Source organism: Podarcis tiliguerta (genome assembly GCF_965153285.1).
Source record: "Podarcis tiliguerta genome assembly, chromosome: 13".
NCBI lineage: Eukaryota > Metazoa > Chordata > Lepidosauria > Squamata > Lacertidae > Podarcis > Podarcis tiliguerta.
The window spans coordinates 52,205,168-52,224,793 of record NC_139546.1 but is presented as its reverse complement, the minus strand read 5'-3'; the positions used below and the strand labels follow the sequence as shown (position 1 = coordinate 52,224,793).

General features: G+C 47.4%; 1 protein-coding gene and 1 long non-coding RNA gene across 2 annotated transcripts in view; both read right to left on the bottom strand.

The window, feature by feature from the left end:
- Nucleotides 1-18,496, bottom strand: part of ZAN (zonadhesin) — a 69,253-nt gene extending 50,757 nt beyond the window's left edge. The window contains exons 1-6 of the mRNA XM_083409598.1: nucleotides 17,880-18,496; nucleotides 12,859-12,905; nucleotides 10,814-10,960; nucleotides 5,662-5,915; nucleotides 2,627-2,711; nucleotides 541-687 (exon numbers count right to left, since the gene is read on the bottom strand). Of these exons, the coding sequence (XP_083265724.1) occupies nucleotides 541-687; nucleotides 2,627-2,711; nucleotides 5,662-5,915; nucleotides 10,814-10,960; nucleotides 12,859-12,905; nucleotides 17,880-17,971 (772 nt within the window). The 5' untranslated portion in view covers nucleotides 17,972-18,496. The remainder of the gene's footprint in view (nucleotides 1-540; nucleotides 688-2,626; nucleotides 2,712-5,661; nucleotides 5,916-10,813; nucleotides 10,961-12,858; nucleotides 12,906-17,879) is intronic.
- LOC310663275 overlaps nucleotides 1-19,626 on the bottom strand; it is a 97,708-nt gene that overhangs the window by 57,923 nt on the left and 20,159 nt on the right. The window lies entirely within an intron of this gene.

Genomic DNA, 19,626 nt, shown 5'->3' with positions numbered 1-19,626 from the left:
TGCCAACCTAGCAGTTTGAAAGCACGTCAAAGTGCAAGTAGATAAATAGGTACCACTCCGGCGGGAAGGTAAACGGCATTTCCGTGCGCTGCTCTGGTTCGCCAGAAGCGGCTTAGTCATGCTGGCCACATGACCCGGAAGCTGTACGCTGGCTCCCTCAGCCAATAAAGTGAGATGAGCGCCGCAACCCCAGAGTCGGCCGCGACTGGACCTAATGCTCAGGGGTCCCTTTAACTTTACCTATATCTATTTATTCGTCGCATTTCTTTAGCTGCGAATCCTGCATTGCAGGGGGCTGGACTAGATGACCGTTGGGGGTCCCTACGATCCCATAATTTACGTCCCGCCTTTTCCTCCCAGGAGCTCAAGGTGGCGCACGCGGCTCTCCCCACCTCCTCGTTTTGATCCTCACAACAACCCTGCGAGGTAGTTGAGGTTAAGAGGCAGTGATGGCGACGATAAATTATGATTAATAATAATGATCATTTAGCCTGATCCTGCTAAAGGCTCTTTGGACGCTCTGACGTGTTCAGGACTCACAGCCGGGTTTTGAGAAGTCGTCGTCTGGCCCCACTCCGGGCAGGTCCCCGGCCCCAGCCCGCTGCTCCCACTGGACGTCTCCATCGGCCGGATTCTCCCATTGGCAGAGGTCGCCGTCGACATCAAAATCGCACCCGGTCACACAGGCTGCAGCAGAGGAAAAAGACGAAAAGTCTCTCTTGCACCCTTTTGCAGTGGGAATTATAGTGCCTGCTTTGTTTTTTTTAAAAAAATAATATTTATTTCATTTTCCACAAATACAAAAAATTAAAAAACAAAATACAATGGAATAGAAAAGAAAAGATAAAAAGGGCAGAAAAAAGAAAACAAAAGACAAAAATAGAAAAAAAAATGCATAGGAAAACCCCCACCCTACCAACAAGAAAACAAAAAACAAAGACATTTTAAAAAGAAAACAATTCCATTTTTCAAAATTCCATCCTTCTATAACTTATTTCCTCGACTTCCTCCCACCTCCCTTTTTGTATTCCAATTATTAATTAGATCAGCAAATTCTTTCCATCTTTTCACTATTTACTCACTTATTTATCTTTATCCTTTTACACCTTATCCTCCCATCAACCATCTAAAAAATTATCTATACTCCAATCTAATAAAGAGAGAAAAGAAAAAAACCCTTAAATCTTATACCCTTAAATCCTAATGTCACAAATCCTTATCATATTTCCACTAAAGCCCAATAAGTTCCTTCCACCATCTCCCCACATTCCTTAATTATAGTGCCTGCTTTGATAGGTAGGCAGCCAAACGGGATGTAAAGAGAAGGCTTCACGGAAGGATGGATGTTTTAGGTTTGGAGGGGTCCGTCTGCATGGTGGCCAGAGACCCTTCCAGGTCTTGGTATCTTCTACCAAGCAAGGGCTTAAATGATCTTGTGGGGTGGGGGATGTTCAGGGGGGCAAAGAGGATGGCACTGGGCAGGTCCTGTTGTTCTTGGGGTGCCTCCGTCTCATTTGGGTGCAAGAGTCCTCGAACCTCGGCCTTTGGAGTCCTACCCTGACGATAATAATGATAAGAAGTTTTTAATATTTAATGCTATATTGTTTTTAACATTCGATTGGGAGCCGCTCAGAGTGGCTGGGGAAACCCAGCCAGATGGGCGGGGTATAAATAGATAATAATAATACAGTGGTACCTCGGGTTACATATGCTTCAGGTCACATACGCTTCAGGTCACATACGCTTCAGGTTACAGACTCCGCTAACCCAGAAATAGTACCTCGGGTTAAGAACAGAAATCGTGCTCTGGCAGGATGCCCTATTAGCTAAAGTGGTGCTTCAGGTTAAGAACAGTTTCAGGTTAAGAACAGACCTCCGGAACGAATTAAGTACTTAACCCGAGGTACCACTGTAATAATAATAATTTATGCCCCATCCATCTGGCTGGGTTTCCCCTGCTGCTCTGGACAGCTCCCAACAGAATATTAAAAACACAATAAAATGTCAAGAATTAAAAGCTTCCCTAAACGGGGCTGCCTTCGGTTGTCTTCTAAAAGTCAGATAGTTGTTTATTTCCTTGACATCTAATGGGAGGGTATTCCACAGGGCAGGCGCCACCACCGAGAAGGCCCTCTGCTTAGTTCCCTGCAACCTCACTTCTCGCAGGGAGGGAACAGCCAGAAGGCTCTCGGAGCTGGACCTCAGTGTCTGGGCCGAACGATGGAGGTGGAGACGCTCCTTCAGGTCTACTGGGCTTTTGAGGCTGTTTAGGGCTTTCAAGGTCAGCACCAACACTTTGAATTGTACTTGAAAACGTACTGGGAGCCAATGTAGTTCTTTCAGGACTGGTGTTATATGGTCTCAGGGGCCGCTCCCAGTCCCCAGTCTAGCTGCCACATTCTGGATTAATTGCTATTTCCAGGTCACCTTCAAAGGTAGCCCCACGTAGAGCGCATGGCAGTAGTCCAAGCGGGAGATAACCAAAGCATGCGCTACTCTGGCGAGACAGTCCGCGGGCCAGGGATGGTCTGGCAACCTCAGGAACCAGCACCTGCTTGCCGCAATAATAACAGCAAAAAGCCCATATTCTTCCCGAGAGGAGGAGGCCTAGAACAGGGGCGCTTACGTGCACAGGGCCCAATCCTGACAGAGATGCTGTCCAGAGCGATGGTGATTTCTTCGGTCTTGACCTGGGTGGCAGCGAAAACAACCTGTGTGGGTTGAGAGAGAGAAGGAAAAGTGGAACGGGGTTCCTTTGGAAAGTGGTGGACTGCCTATTGGAAGACACAAGAGCTACCCACCCGAGAAGAATGGCAGATGAAACTGATGGACTACATGGAAATGGCGGAAATGACTGGCAGAATCCGAGACCAGGGAGAAGAGTCGATGGAGGAAGATTGGAAAAAATTTAAAGTATATTTACAGAAATATTGCAAAATTAATGAATGCTAGGAGAATATTGGAATGAAGCTATAAGGTTTTAGCAGAAGTGTTATTAAGAACTATATGAAGATTAATTGTTAATGTGTGAAAGTGGAAAATTTAAAGTTAAATTGTGTTCGGATAAATTATAGAACAAAAATTGAAGAAGAAGGAAAGGATTTGTTGAATTAGCAAATTTGAACTAGAATACAAAAAAGGGAGGTGCGAGGAAGTCGAGGAAACAAGCAAATGAAAGATATAGATATGAAATTTGGATGTGTGTTTAAATGTTTTTGTTTTTTTATGTCGTATTGTTGTATTCTATTCTTTTTTTATTGTTGATGTATCGTTTGTTGAATCTATGTATTTTTTTTATTGTCTTTCTTTTCATAATTATAAAATATTTAATAAATATCATTTTTTTAAAAAAGGAAAGTGGTGGACTGCCATTCCCTGGGGGCTTTTAAGCAGAGGTGGGATCGTCAAGGATTCTGTAGCTGTGAGCCCTGCACTGTGAAGGGGGTTCGATTTGATGACCTTTGGGGATCCCTTTCCAAGTTCATAATTCTATGGTTCTTGTGCATTTTCTCGAAACGGTAGTTTGCACGAGAAAGCGAGGCTCCGTGAGGGCCCTCGGGAACCAGCGTGGGGGTCGGCGGAGCTCCTTGGGGGCGAAAGGATCAATTCACCCTTCTCCTGGATTTCTCAGCAGCTTTTGACACCATCGACCATAACATCCTTCTGGACCATCTTGAGGGGCTGGGAGCTGGGGGCACTGTCATACGGTGGTTCTGCTCCTTCCTCCTGGGCCGTGTCCAGAAAGTGGGGGGGGGGATGAGTGTTCAGACCCCTGGGCTCTCACTTGTGGGGTGCCTCAGGGTTCTGTCCTCTCCCCCATGCTTTTTAACATCTATATGAAGCCGCTGGGAGAGATCATCAGGGGGTTTGGATATGCGGATGATACCCAGCTCTACCTCTCTTTCAAATCAGAACCAGTGAAGGTGGTGAAGGTCCTGTGTGAGTGTCTGGAGGCGGTTGGAGGATGGATGGCGGCTAACAGATTGAGGTTGAATCCTGACAAGACAGAAGGACTGTTTTGGGGGGACAGGAGTTGGGCAGGTGTGGAGGATTCCCTGGTCCTGAATGGGGTAACTGTGTCCCTGAGGGACCAGGTGCGCAGCCTGGGAGTCATTCTGGACTCACAGCTGTCCATGGAGGCGAAGGTTAGCTCTGTGTCCAGGGCAGCTGTCTACCAGCTCCATCTGGTGCGCAGGATGAGACCCTCCCTGCCCACAGACTGCCCACTGAGGTCCAGCTCCGAGGGCCTTCTGGTGGTTCCCTCCCTGCGAGAAGCCAGGTTACACGGAACCAGGCAGAGGGCCTTCTCGGTGGTGGCGCCCACCCTGTGGAACGCCCTCCCACCAGATGTCAAAGAGAAAAATAACTACCAAACTTTTAGAAGACATCTGAAGGCAGCCCTGCTTAGGTAAGCTTTTAATGTTTAATAGGTTATTGTATTTTAGTGTTTTGTTGGAAGCCGCCCAGAGTGGCTGGGGAAACCCAACCAGATGGGCGGGGTATAAATAAATTATTATTATTATTATTATTATTATTATTATTATTATTATTATTATTATTATTATTCCAGTTAGCAGAAGCTTTCCAAGAGCTGAGTTGCAACCATAAATCCGAGCTCACGGCACCTGCTCAGTCTCTCCGCCCATGCCTGAACTGAGCTGCAGGAAAACTGGCCACAGATTGCACATTTAAAAATAAATAAAACAAGGTTTGTAAGAAACCGATGAGGTTCCTACAATAGACGTTTACACCGAGCTCAGCTCTTCCGCATCCTAAGGTAAACTTGGCAATGTCTGCTCCGCTACATTGGATCAGTGCTCTTTTATTGCTAACGGGAATTTATTATTTTATTATGTTTATTTTGCATCATAAAACGTACGCAACGCTTGTGGGAAACAAACAAAGCGGTTTACAGAAAGCCATAAAAATATCAGGAAGAACAGTTAAAAAATCAACCATTCAAGGTATTCCAAACATTATTTTAAAAACCGGTCATGGTTAAATCGAATAGAGTTTTTACCTATCTTTTTAAGGCTTGCCTGAATAAGAAAAAAAAAAGTTTTTAGCAGGTGCTGAAAAGGTTTTGCAATGAACTGGAATGGGAGATCGGGGGTGAAAATGAGAGGAAAAAACCCACCTTCCATTTTTAGAATTGCAAATATGGGAGAGCCCTGCGAGGAGCCTGAATCGTTTATTTCTTCATTAAATTGCCCTTTTCTATTTCAAGTGAGCTTAATGGCTGAGTTGGAGGATTCATAGAATCATAGAATCATAGAGTTGGAAGAGACCACCAGGGCCATCGAGTCCAACCCCCTGCCAAGCAGGAAACACCATCAGAGCACTCCTGACATATGGTTGCCAAGCCTCTGCTTCAAGACCTCCAAAGAAGGAGACTCCACCACACTCCTTGGCAGCAAATTCCACTGTCAAACAGCTCTTACTGTCAGGAAGTTCTTCCTAATATTTAGGTGGAATCTTCTTTCTTGTAGTTTGGATCCATTGCTCCATGTCCGCTTCTCTGGAGCAGCAGAAAACAACCTTTCTCCCTCCTCTAGGTGACATCCTTTTATAAGGATTCGAACCCTGGACTCCCAGGTCTCGGCCCAGCGCTCTACACCACCCACACTGAAACGTCTCCTCGAAAGCAGCGACACCGCTCACCTTGAAGGGGCGTTGTGATGGATTCTGGATAGTCACAGCTCCCAGCAGCCAAGACGAACTCTGCATCCCTCCCCGTGTCCACAGGGTGGAGGAGTTCCCCGAAGGATATTGAACTTTCACGGCCAGCTGGCCTTTGCTGGCTAGGCTGTACAGGTAGTAGAGGAACTCGACGCAGGTCTCTGGCGCGGCCGGGTCCAGATCCGGGCTCTGCAACAGCACGGATGCTCCTTCCTCCGGGTAGACGTAATGGCCTCCTGGAATGGGGTGAGAAGTCGCTCGTTTCATGCGGGGACAGCATGGTGTGCTCTGGAGGGCAGGATCCGAACCGACGGATTCAAATGAGTAGGAAACAGATCCAACAGGCCTTCTCGGTGGTGGCGCCTGCCCTGTGGAACGCCCTCCCACCAGATGTCAAAGAGAAAAACAACTACCAGGCTTTTAGAAGACAGCTGAAGGCAGCCCTGTTTAGGGAAGCTTTTAATGTTTAATAGACTATTGTATTTTAATATTCTGTTGGATGCCGCCCAGAGTGGCTGGGGAAACCCAGCCAGATGGGTGGAGTATAAATAATAAATTATTATTCCACAGGGCGGGCGTTCCATAGGGTGGGCGCCACCACCGAAGAGGCCCTCTGCCCGGTTCCCTGTAACTTGGCTTCTCGCAGGGAGGGAACCGCCAGAAGGCCCTCAGAGCTGGACCTCAATGTCCGGGCAGAAGGAAGGGGGTGGAGACGCTGTTTGTAGCAATAAAAACATAAAACTGGACAATAAAAACCATACAGATGTTATAAACAGGCCTCCATTAACCATTAACTGTTCAATACAGATAGAATAAAGTACGGTGCAAAGTTAAACTATGGAGATTGCCCGGCAGGAGGCAGGGGTGGCCACCAATCTTGATTAAAAGAGGATTAGACAAATTGGTGGTGGAGGAGAAGGCTCTCAATGTCTATAAGCCACAATGCTCTGTATCAGAGGCTGCATATCTGAGGACCAGCTGCCAGGACTCACAGAGTGCCGCGTTACCCTCAGGTCCTGTTTGTGAATGTAATAAACGAGAATCTGCCCTTATTCCCTTATGGGGGACACAAGAGCCCCTATAGAGTCCTTTGCAGGTTCTCCATCGGTCGGAGAAAATAATAGAGGCCAACCAGAGAATATTGAGAAGCAAAGCAGCTAGTAAGCCTGAACTTTATTGAACTGTTGCAACAGGGTGCCCCCTTCACATGCAGGAAAGGAGGAGGACCCAGAACCCAGGTGCGTCCGCCCTTATATAGACATTTTAAATTGCCAGCCCTGGAGTCCAAGACCACCTCCAGAAACATCATACCTATATCACAGAAAGGGGTGGTCTACAACAGAAATCTGAGTGCGTTGTTTATCTCCCATCTGGCAGGTTACCTGTTAATGCTTACTTGACTGGATACCCTGGGGAGCCTGGCCAGTCTTTTGTAATGACAAATACTTAGTTCGTGAGCCAGGTCACAGGTTCACACCCTAGTCATATCTTAAATGTGCCCTTAAGACAGGATTTGTGAAGGAAAAGACAATGAGGAGGTTCCCAGTTTAACCTTGCAGAGAAATATTTGAGGTCAATTTGTTCGGGACTTTTTTTCCGTGGGGTTTTCAGACATGTGGTTTATATATTTATGTCCGTGTTCGCTTGGTACATTTATGAACATTTATGACATATCTAAGACCTTAAAATTCTCACAACATGAGGGCAGAATGCTGGACTTGACGGACTTTGGTCCCGATCCAGTAGCACCCTTCTTATTCCCTTAAGATCTTAATCATACATTGCTGGAAGGAAGATTTCGTCATCTCTGCCCTGAACCTTCCATTTTATTGATCCTGAGTTCCGGGGTTATGAAAGGAGGAAAACCTCTGTCCACTCTCCCTGATTGGCTAATTCTGGAATTCTACTGTAAGCCAATCAGGTTGCGGATTCACTTCTATCTGGAGCAAGATTGGGTGGTTCCTGCCAACCAATCATACTGCTGCATTGTTATAGGACCAATCAGACTGCTGCATTCTGGATCCTATTGTTCTAGGACCAATCAGACTGCTGCAATTTGGATCCTATTCAACTCAGTACATAACAATTTCCTAAGAACATGAGAAGAGCCTGACTTCACCCCTCTGGTCCAGCGTCCTGTTCTCACAGTGGCCGACCAGATGCCTCAATAGGGAAGCCCACAGGCAGGATTCTAACGCAAGAGCCCCTCTCCCCTCCTGTGGTTTGCAGCAAGTGGGATTCAGATTTTATCCTTCTCCTGGGGGCGGTTCTGCAGCCTCCAGCCTCAAAGCGGGCCAGGCCTTCCTCTGGAGCAGCGGGCTTTGGAAAGATACCCTCCACCAGGGCAGGGCCTTCTCAGTGATGGCTCCAACCTGGTGGAATGCTCTGTCCCAGGAGACCAGGGCCCTGCAGGATTTAACTTCCTTCCGCAGGGCCTGTAAGACAGAGCTATTCCGCCTGGCTTTCAATTTGAACTTATCCTGATCTTTTATTCCCCTTCCTTCCCTCCCCCTCCCTTTTTATGAAGATTCCCTGCTCTGGGATCCCACAGCTAATTCTCCCCTGGCCTCCTCACTGGCCCAAATAGGACTAACTTAGCCAGCTAGCCCTGGTGATCATCTAATATTTATTGGATGGATTTTTCCCCTAAATTGATTTTTGATTCTTGATTTTATTGTTATTTATGCTTTATATCGTATTTTATGCTTTTTTTATTGCATCAATTAAGTGTTTTAAATTTGTTGTTAGCCACCCTGAGCCCGGTTTCTTGAACCGGGAAGGGCGGGGTATAAATAAAAATATATTATTATTATTACTCTGTTATAAGAAAAAAAACTGCTCCTTTGTCCCTTATGGAGTACCCAAGAGCCCGTGTAGAGTCCTTATATAGGTTCCCTATTGGTAGGAGAAAATAACAGGGGCCAACCAGAGAATATTGAGAAGCAAAGTGGCTAGTAAGCCTGATCTTTATTGAACTGTTGCTACAGGGTTCCCCGCTCACCCCACGCAGGGCGGGGCGAGAGGAACCCAGAACATTGGTTTGCAAGTTCTTACATAGACTTTTGAAACTGCCTCCCCTGTAGCTCAAGACCACCTCCCAAAACATCATGCATACATCACAGAAAGAGGTGGTCTCCAGCAGAAATTTGGGTGTGTTGCTTCTCTCCTGTCTGCCAGGATACCTGATCAATCATGCCTTAAGGTAAAGGTAAAGGTAAAGGTAAAGGTACCCCTGCCCGTACGGGCCAGTCTTGACAGACTCTAGGGTTGTGCGCCCATCTCACTCAAGAGGCCGGGGGCCAGCGCTGTCCGGAGACACTTCCGGGTCACGTGGCGAGCGTAACATCGCTGCTCTGGCGAACCAGAGCTGCACACGGAAACGCCGTTTACCTTCCCGCTAGTAAGCGGTCCCTATTTATCTACTTGCACCTGGGAGTGCTTTCGAACTGCTAGGTTGGCAGGCGTTGGGACCGAACGACGGGAGCGCACCCCGCCGCTGGGATTCGAACCGCCGACCTTTCGATCGGCAAGCCCTAGGTGCAGAGGCTTTTACCCACAGCGCCACCCGCGTCCCAATCAATCATGCCTTATCGATTGCCTTTTCTGGGTAGCCTGGCCATTCTTCGGAGATGGTAAATACTTAGTTCCTGATATTGATAGCGTGCTCCACTTAACAGATACTTGCCAGACTGCATTTGAAAAGGGAGGTGTTAAGCTCCAAAGCCCATTGGAAAGCTTTCCCCATTTCCTTCCTCCTTGCAGAGAAAGAGTCGAGGTCAATTTGGGAGAGTCAAAACGGCTTCAGGATTGTTCTCCTGTACTAGGACTCATGTATCCACAGTACATGAGTACTGTATGCCTCTTCTGGTATGCCCAGCGGAGGACCTTAAGGTCCACAAATGACAACACTTTGGAGGTCCCAGGTTGCAAGGTGGGTTAGATTGGTCTCAACTAGGGCCAGGGCCTTTTCAGCAGTGGCCCCGACTTGGTGGAACGCTCTGTCCCAAGAGACCAGGGCCCTGTGGGACTTGACATCTTTCCGCAGGGCCTGCAAGACACAGCTGTTCCACCTGGCCTTTGGTTTGGACTCCGTCTGATCCTTATGTTTCCCTCCCCTTATGGTTTTGATCTATCGGCTACTTTTAAACTGAGGCTGCATTTTAAATGTAATGAGACTGAAGGCACATTCTTTCACCTTTGGTGGACGTGCCCAAGGATTAAGACCTTCTGGGAGATGATATATAATGAAATGAAAAAGGTATTTAAATATACCTTCCTGAAGAAACCAGAGGCCTTTCTCCTGGGCATAGTCGGCCAATTGGTGCCAAAGAAGGATAGAAATTTTTTTATGTACGCCACAACAGCAGCAAGAATACTCATTGCAAAGTTTTGGAAGACACAAGATCTACCCACCCGGGAAGAGTGGCAGATGAAGCTGATGGACTACATGGAAATGGCGGAAATGACCGGCAGAATCCGAGACCAGGGAGAAGAGTCGATGGAAGAAGATTGGAAAAAAATTAAATTATATTTACAGAAATATTGCAAAATTAATGATTGCTAGAAGAATACTGGAATGAAGTTTTAGGGTTTTAGCAGAAAGGTTATTAAGGATTATGCAAAAACCGATTGTTAATGGGCTAAAGTGGAAAATTTAAAGTAAGACTGTGTCAAGATAAATTATAGATTAAAAAACTGAGAAAGAGGGAAAGGATTTGCTGAACCAGTTAATTTGAATTAGAATACAAAAAAGGGAGGTGTGAGGAAGTCGAGGAAACAAGCAAACGAAAGATAAAGATATGAAATTTGGATGTGTTTTTAAATGTTTTTGTTTTTTCTTGGTGTTTTGTTGTATTGGTTTTTTTTTTATGTATTGTTTGTTGAATTTTTGTATTTTTTTAACCTTTTTTCTTTTTGTAACTATAAAACATCTAATAAATATTACTTAAAAAATAAAATAAAATGAGGCTGCATTTTAAATTGTATTTTAACCTGTATTTTAAATTGGTCCCCCCCCCCCCATTATGTTTTTGTTGTGATTTTATTGGTGTTAGCTGCCCTGAGCCCGGCTCTGGCCGGGGAGGGTGGGGTATAAATAAAAAATTATTATTATTATTAAATTCTGATAACATACTCCGTTTGGGGAGCCCTCCTGGTGGTCCAGGGCTCTCCCCGGGCTTCTTCCCCTCTCCTCGGATCCAGTCCCCGCTGTCATCCTTAGGCTGGGTCCAGTCACAGAAGGGGCTGCCGGCGTCATCGAAGTCGCAGCTGGCGAGGGCGGCTGAGTGGAAAGAGAGGAGGCAAGCATAAGGGGCGGCGGCAGCTGCAGGATCCGCACAGGCACCAAGGCCAGACTTCTGCACGATTCCTGCCCTGCAGGGGGCTGGACTAGATGGCCTTTGGGGACCCCTTCCAATTCCACGGTTGTGAAGGTTCTTTTTTTTTTGTTAACTTCTTTTTATTAATTTTATATACCAAACAACAAACAAAGAGAAAGAAAAGTAATTAAGACACACCATTAAAGCGAAAAAAGAACAAAAACATCAAGCAAAACATAAACATGTAGACAAACCAAAAAACAGACATAAATTAACACAAATCATGATTGGCTTCCCTCCATCTCGGTTTTGGGTTTATGTAAAATAGTAATTCTATTCTGCAGTTCCCATTCTGTATCCTCTAAACATCGCAAGAGTTATATTAAACCTACTGTGATTTTTATATCTCTAGAATTTGATTCCATGTATGTTATAAATTTAGTCCAATCGTCAATAAACTTTGTACCTTTTTGCTGTCTAATATTTTGCGTCATTTTTGCCAAATCCATATATTCAAATAATTTAATTTGCCAATCTTTAACGGTCGGGATATTTGGGGTTTTCCAGTTTTGTGCCAACAGGATCCTAGCAGCTACAGTTGTGTATTGAAACATTATATGGTCCTCTTTCTTAATCTCGTCTCCGATCATTCCCAGAAGAAAGGCTTCGGGGTTTTTAACGAAAGTGTATTTAAGTATTTTTTTCAGTTCATTGTATATAGATTCCCAACATTTTTTGATTTCTTCACATTTCCACCACATGTGGAAAAAACCTCCTTCTTTAGTTCTACACTTCCAACACCTATTATCTCCGGTCTTATACATTTTTTGCAGTTTCACAGGGGTGATGTACCAGCGGTACATCATCTTTTCCATATTTTCTCTAAGGGTGGTACAAGCTGTGAATTTCATTCCTTTAGTCCACACACGGTTGTGAAGGTTCAACACCTTCTACATTTCGGCAGCGGCGCAGGCTGTCTGACCTGGAGGTCCGGGGTGGGGAATGGCGTCGGCAGGGGCATGCAAGCGATGGGGCGCTCTGCACGTGCTCAAGAACAGTTTGACGGAGCGTGGGCCACGTGCATTGCCTGTGTGGGGGTTCCCAGCCTTACTGGATCCCATCCCAAAGGGTAAATCAACATGGCGCTGATTAGCCAAAAGTTTCCCAAAATGCTAACGCCATTGGCAGCTTCGCCCAGAAAAGTCCTCCTTTGCAGCTAGTGGGGTCCAAACTTTTTCCAAAGAGGGCCAGATTTGATGAAATGAAGGGCCGTGGGGGCCGACCAATGTTGTTGACCTTTGTTTAGGATTGAAGTTTGTTATGTAGGAATAGGATCCAAATTGCAGCAGTCTGATTGGCCCTAGAACAATAGGATTCAGAATGCAGCAGTCTGATTGGTCTTAGAACAATAAGATCCAGAATGATTGGTCCGCAGGAGCCACCCAATCCAACTTCAGGTGGAAGTGGATCTGCAACCTGATTGGCCTACAGGAGAATCCGGGAACTAGCCAATCACATGGGGCCCATTGTCTAAACAATGTATATAAAGCAGACATTTGGGGGGAACTTCCATTCCTCACTACTATGAGCTGAATAAAGAACATGAAATCCACACTCGACTCTTGAGTATATTTCAAAGTTGTAGACCTTTTTTTAGGGTTGAAGTAGCTGAGGTGTTTTTTTTAGTATTTTACTCCAGGCAATAAACTGCCACAGGGGCCGGATTAGGCCCCCGAAACGGACTTTGGACATGCCTGAGATTTATATGAGAGTTATATGGGAAAAGGCAGGGCAGGGGGGGCCTGAGGCCAGGCTAGATGGGCGTTCTACCCTCGTCCGCGGTTCAGTTGTCGTCACTTACATTTTGCTGCGAAAGGCTTTGTTGGTAGCCCAGGGAACTGATTTGCCCTGAAACAGAGGAATGAAGAGTTAAAATAACCCTATAACCCCTAAATGCTTCTCAGGTCCCTTCCACAAAAGCAGCCTGAAGATGTCAATCCAGCGGGCTGCAGCTGCGGAAAAGGAGAATTGCACACCGGGGATAATTAGGGGAGGAACTGAAAATAAAATTGCTGATATCCTAATGCTTTTAAAACACACTTGGAATACTGCGTGCCATTCTTTTAAGGTACAGGTAAAGGGACCCCTGACCATTAGGTCCAGTCGTGGCCGACTCTGGGGTTGCGGCGCTCATCTCGCTTTACTGGCCGAGGGAGCCGGCGTGCAGCTTCCGGGTCATGTGGCCAGCAGGACTAAGCCGCTTCTGGCGAGCCAGAGCAGCGCACGGAAACGCCGTTTACCTTCCCGCTGGAGCGGTACCTATTTATCTACTTGCACTGGTGTGCTTTCGAATTGCTAGGTTGGCAGGAGCAGGGACCGAGCAACGGGAGCTCACCCCGTCATTGCGGGGATTCGACCGCTGACCTTCCGATCGGCAAGTCCTAGGCTCTGTGGTTTAACACACAGCGCCACCCGCAGGGATGGCCAGTAACTTAGATGGCCTTCAAAGAGGACTAGACAAATTCATGGGGGACCACGTCTATGGATGGCTACCGCTAGCCACGATGGCTATGCCCTGACTCCACGGTCAGAGGCTTCTGAATGCCAGTTGCTGGAAGACACGGGACCGTTGCCTCAATTGTGCTTGCTGGTTCCCCATTGGGGCAACTGGTTGGACCCTGCAAGGACAAGTTGATTAGACAGTCCTAATGCAATGTACCGTATTAGCCAGAATATAAACCACACTTCTTCCTCCCAAATTCCGATCGCGCAAAGTTAAAGTGCAGCTTATATTTGTGACCTTACGCCATCGGCAAAGTGGCGCGGCTCCCTTCGTCGCAGGAAACAGGCCAGGAGCGCAGGGCAACGGTTCCCGTCCCCAGCTCCCAAGCCTCCCCCAAGCCGCTGAATTTTAAAAGTGCAGCTTATTTTTGGGTGCGGCTTATATTCAGGCCAATACGGTATGTCCTCTTCCCCCAATATTTTAAATTGATTTTCATTATAAACAAACAAACACATGAAGCAAACATGAATCAGAAACTTATTAAAAATTACACTTATTAACCTTATTAAGTGACTTCCTCGCTTTCCCTTGGTTGAATTTCATTGCATGTCCTTTTAACGATTTTCCAAATCGTAGTTCTTAAAATAATTTAACTTAAAGATTACCATCCTTAGATCTTCACATTATGAAATTAAACCTGTTAATTCATCCCTTAAATAAAATCCTAAGCCAATTAAGTATCTGCAAGCTGTTTTCAGTTAGAATACGGTATGTTCTCACGTTGCATTATAGTGCAAAGTTCCCCTCTGTACGGCAGTAAAGATTTGCACTGAGGAAACATCACAGAATGGTGACCGAAGAGGAATGGTGCGTGGATGGCCCAGGATAACTCTGCCGCTAAAGCACCATGATTGCATCGAGGGGATGTTGCAGAAAACGCACATACACACAGAAGCCCTCCATCGTTTCACGGATCTCAACGCCTTGGGGACACGGCTGCTGTTCCTCCCCATCGTTACTCAGCGCACTTCTCACCCGGTGACCCTTACTCTCCACCTGGGTCTTGCCTTGCTCAAAGTTCAAGGTGGGAGCAAACCAAAGGTCACTGTGAGGCCAATACTCTACAGGCTCAGAGCAGCCTAGTTGGACTAAGACATAGCAATAAAGTTCAAGGGCTTTCTCGGTGGTGGCACCCGCCCTGTAGAACGCCCTCCCACCAGATGTCAAAGAGAAAAACAACTACCAGACTTTTAGAAGACATCTGAAGGCAGCCCTGTTTAGGGAAGCTTTTAATGTTTGATGTATTGCGGTATTTTAATATTTTGTTGGAAGCCGCCCAGAGTGGCTGGGGAAGCCCAGCCAGATGAGTGGGGTATAAATAAATTATGATGATGATGATGATGATGATGAAACGGCAAAGAGACAAATACCAGAAAGTAATGGGCTGAGGTACAGTAAGTGCGGAGGGTGAGGAGGACTCGGCTAAGCGAAGTAGGTTTGCAGGAGCAGAGTGGCTGGGGGCCAGGGCGTCGGGCTTTTCCGGGAATAAAAGAAAGAAGTCTGCTTGGTGCCATAGTCTCGTGACAGGGCCTTTTCAGTGTTGGTTCCCCATTTGTGGAATGCCCTCCCAGTTGAGGAGTATCTTGTCTCTCTCATTGCTCGCTTTCAGGAGGAATTTTAAAACTTTCCTGTTTACCCAGATCTTTTAATGGCTGGAAGATTCTGTTCCAGGCGAGCCTGAATTCACTGGGTTCTGGGTACCCCGTTTTAAGAGGGATATTGACAAGGTGGAAATTGTGAAGAGAAGGGCAGACAAGCAGATGAAGGGTCTGGGAACCCAGCTTTGTGAGGAACGGTTGAGGGAGATGGGCGTATTTAGCCTGGAGAGGAGAGGACTGAGAGGGTAGCCCCCTTCAAAAATCTAAAGGGCTGTCCCGTGGAAGATGGAGCAAGCTTGCTTTCTGCTGCTTCAGGGGGGAAACCTTGAACTAATGGATTAATACCAAAAGAAAGGAGATTCCGACTAGACTCTCTGAGGGTTAAGAGCAGTTTGACAGTGGAATGGACTCCTTTAGGAGGCTGTCAACTTTCTTTCATTGGAAGTTTTCCAACAGAGGTTGGAAGTCCACCTGTCAGCTTGAATTCTTGGAGTATTTGCTGGGGCTAATGGGAGTTGTTGCTGGAGGAGACTCTTGAGAGTCCCGTGGACTGCAAGAAGATCAAACCTCTCCATTCTGAAGGAAATCAACCCTGAGTGCTCACTGGAAGGACAGATCCTGAAGCTGAGGCTCCAAGACTTTGGCCACCTCATGAGAAGAGAAGACTCCCTGGAAAAGACCCTGATGCTGGGAAAGATGGAGGGCGCAAGGAGAAGGGGACAACGGAGGACGAGATGGTGGGACAGTGTTCTCGAAGCTACCAGCATGAATCTGACCAAATTGCGGGAGGCAGTGGAAGACAGGAGGGCCTGGCGTGCTCTGGTCCAGGGGGTCATGAAGAGGCGGACACGACTAAACGACTAAACAACAACAACAGCAATGGGAGTTGTGGTCCAAAATGCCTGTGGTTCACCAGATTAGGGGAAGGCTGCATTATAGGAGAGGTTAAGGAGAAACTTCCAGAGAGCTTCGCGAGTTCTGGACCATCATATTATTTGGCATGTCCGCAGGGTTGCCACGAAAATGCAGAGTGTGGTATCCTCTGAACATCCGCTTTCTGTTCGATCAACAAACAAAGGGTCTCCCTTGTTGTGGGGAAAACCAACGCAATATGTTTAGTTGCTCTTTACCCTTTTGCTCCCTTTCTTGTCCCCGCACCCCAAAATAAGGAGGCTGGAAATCCTTTATGCGTCAAAAGAGCCTGCTGGTTCAGGCCAAAGGGGGAACATCTAGTCTAGCATCCTGTTCTCACAGTGGCCAACCAGGTTATCCAATGAGAAGCCCGCAAGCAGGATTTGAACACAAGAGCACTCTCCCCTTACTGAGGTTTCCAGCAACTAGTATTCAGAAGCAGTTGATACCTCTGACTGTGGAGGCAGGGCTCATGGCTAATAATAATAATAATAATAATAATAATAATAATTTTTATATCCCGCCCTCCCCAGACGAAGCCGGGCTCAGAGCGGCTCACAACAATAAAGTAACGCAGCATTCTAAAATCAATTCATTTTAAAATCAATTCAAAATCAAATTAATGACAACCATTGGGCTTGAGTTCTATGAGGATTACCAAAGGAAGGGGTCAGGCTGTGCCTTGGCCAAAGGCCTGGTGGAACAGCTCTGTCTTGCACGCCTTGCGGAAAGATGTCAAGTCCCGCAGGGCCCTGGTCTCTTGGGACAGAGCGTTCCACCAGATCGGGGCCACAGCTGAGAAAGTTCTAGCTCTGGTTGAGGCCAGCCTAACCTCTCTGTGGCCTGGGACCTCCAAGATGTTTTTGTTTGAAGACCGTAAGGTCCTCCGTGGGACATACCAGGAGAGGCGGTCCCGTAGGTACGAGGGTCCTAGCTGTATAGGGCTTTAAAGGTTAAAACCAGCACCTTGAACCTGACCCTGTACTCCACCGGGAGCCAGTGCAGCTGGTAAAGCACCGGGTGAATGTGATCCCGCGGCAAGGACCCCGTAAGGAGTCTCGCCGCGGCATTCTGCACCCGCTGGAGTTTCTGGGTCAGTTTCAAGGGCAGCCCCACGTAGAGCGAGTTACAATAATCCAGTCTGGAGGTGACCGCCGCGTGGATCACAGTGGCGAGGTCAGGGCGAGAGAGGTAGTAGCCATGGATAGTCCTCTCCTCCTCTGTTAATTTCTCCCATCCTCTTTTAAAGCCATCTAGGCTGGCGACCTTCTATTACTGTGTTCAATTATTTTCTATTACTGTATTTCATTATTAGTGATGTATGGAAGTGAGAGCTGGACCATAAAGAAGGCAGATCGCCGAAGAATGGATGCTTTTGAATTCTGGTGCTGGAGGAGACTCTTGAGAGTCCCATGGACTGCAAGAAGATCCAACCTCTCCATTCTGAAGGAAATCAGCCCTGAGTGCTCACTGGAAGGACGGATCCTGAAGCTGAGGCTCCAAGACTTTGATCACCTCATGAGAAGAGAAGACTCCCTGGAAAAGACCCTGATGTTGGGAAAGATGGAGGGCACAAGGAGAAGGGGACGACGGAGGACGAGATGGTGGGACAGTGTTCTCGAAGCTACCAGCATGAGTTTGACCAAACTGCGGGAGGCAGTGGAAGACAGGAGTGCCTGGCGTGCTCTTGTCCAGGGGGTCACGAAGAGTCGGGCACGACTAAACAACAACAATTATTTTCCAGTAACCAAAAGCCGATCCCAGCAGCTCTATCCCCGCATTCCTGCTCCCTTCCACACCACCTCTCACCTGAACGATTCGCCTCTTGTTTGGCATCCTACAGCAATGCCCTCGAGTACCAGGAGCAACGACAGGAGGTGCCCGGCTGCCTCCGTGCCCATCCTGTGGGATGCTGGAGCAATCAGGCCGGTGGAAGTGCAACAACCCGTTGATATATCATCTCAGCTCCCCTCCCCACGGGGCAGAGAGCAACAGGAATCACATCCCACAGAGTACCTTTGCCCCGACCATGATGATTAAACGTGTACCTCCGTTAGCCAGCCCCACCCTGCCCCACCTCTGAAGAGAGCTCTCCATCCACACTTCAAGTCCCGAGTTGTCCCTGGGGTGGCAACGATCTGGAGGAGAGTGGGCAGACAGAGATTTTGTGGCACGGGGAAATCTAAGGCAGTAAAACTCTACAATTCAATGGTTCTATCTGCTCCGTATCCTGAACTGCTCACATTTGCAGATCTCGCCACCAGGATTCTATGCCACACGATTGATGGGACGAAGCAAATGAAAGCTCAGCATCTTAATCTCAGGATTGTGTTCGGTTCAAGCCCCACGCAGGACAAAAGAATCCTCAATTGAGGGGTTGGACTCGATGACCCTCGTGGTCCGTTCCAATGCTACAATTCTAGGGGGTGGGAGATGAGATAACAAAAATCTAATGTCACCCCCTAGAAAGAATTTAATGCACAGAATAGGGGGCCTTCATTTGCAGAGTTTTGCTGACGTGCGAACACTTGAGAGCAGCAACACAGCCTATGTTTAAAGCACCCCTCCAACAATCCTGGGATCTCAGGTTGGTTAAGGGTGCTGGGAGCGGTAGCTCTGTGAGGATTAAGCTACAGTTCCCTGGATTCTGTGTGTGTGCTTTAAACGGTGTGTATAAGGGACGCGGGTGACGCTGTGGGTTAAACCACAGAGCCTAGGACTTGCCGATCGGAAGGTCGGCGGTTTGAATCCCCACGACGGGGTGAGCGCCCGTTGCTCGATCCCTGCTCCTGCCAACCTAGCAGTTCGAAAGCATACCAGTGCAAGTAGATCAATAGGTACCGCTCCGGCGGGAAGGTAAACGGCGTTACCGTGCGCTGCTCTGGTTCGCCAGAAGCGGCTTAGTCATGCTTGCCACATGACCCAGAAGCTGCACACCGGCTCCCTCAGCCAGTAAAGTGAGATGAGCGCCGCAACCCCCGAGTCGGCCGCGACTGGACCTAATGGTCAGGGGTCCCCTTTACGCAGCCATATATTGAAAAGCAGAGGAACACTGCAAGGCACTGCAAAGCCTCCCAGCCTTTCATCGAGTGCTGATGTGTTTAGACTCAGGGCTGGGCAGAGCATGGTGGCAGTGATACCTTCCAAGTCTGTTGCGTGCCAAGGATGTGTCACGGTGACTGAACCTTGGGATAGATCGAGGGGAACCCTTTGCCATCGTCACCAACAGATAAGAGATATAGAACATCACCTTGGGGCAACCACCCATAATAAATTAGGTTGGGCCGATAAACAAATTGCAACACATCGCTGTTTCCATGACTGCCTGCATTCCTTCCTGGGACATCTAGCTAGGGCAGTGGACAGCCTTGCCTCCCTGCAGTGCAAGAGTCATCCCTCAAAAGCAGCAACTCCCTGCACCGTCAGCTGGTTTTGGTTCTGCCACTCCTTGGATCAAGGGTAGGCATCCAGATACTGCTAGACTACAACTCCCATCAGAAATGCTGGCTGGGTACGTTAGTTGTGGCCCAAAACAGCCTGGGAGCACCATTGCGCT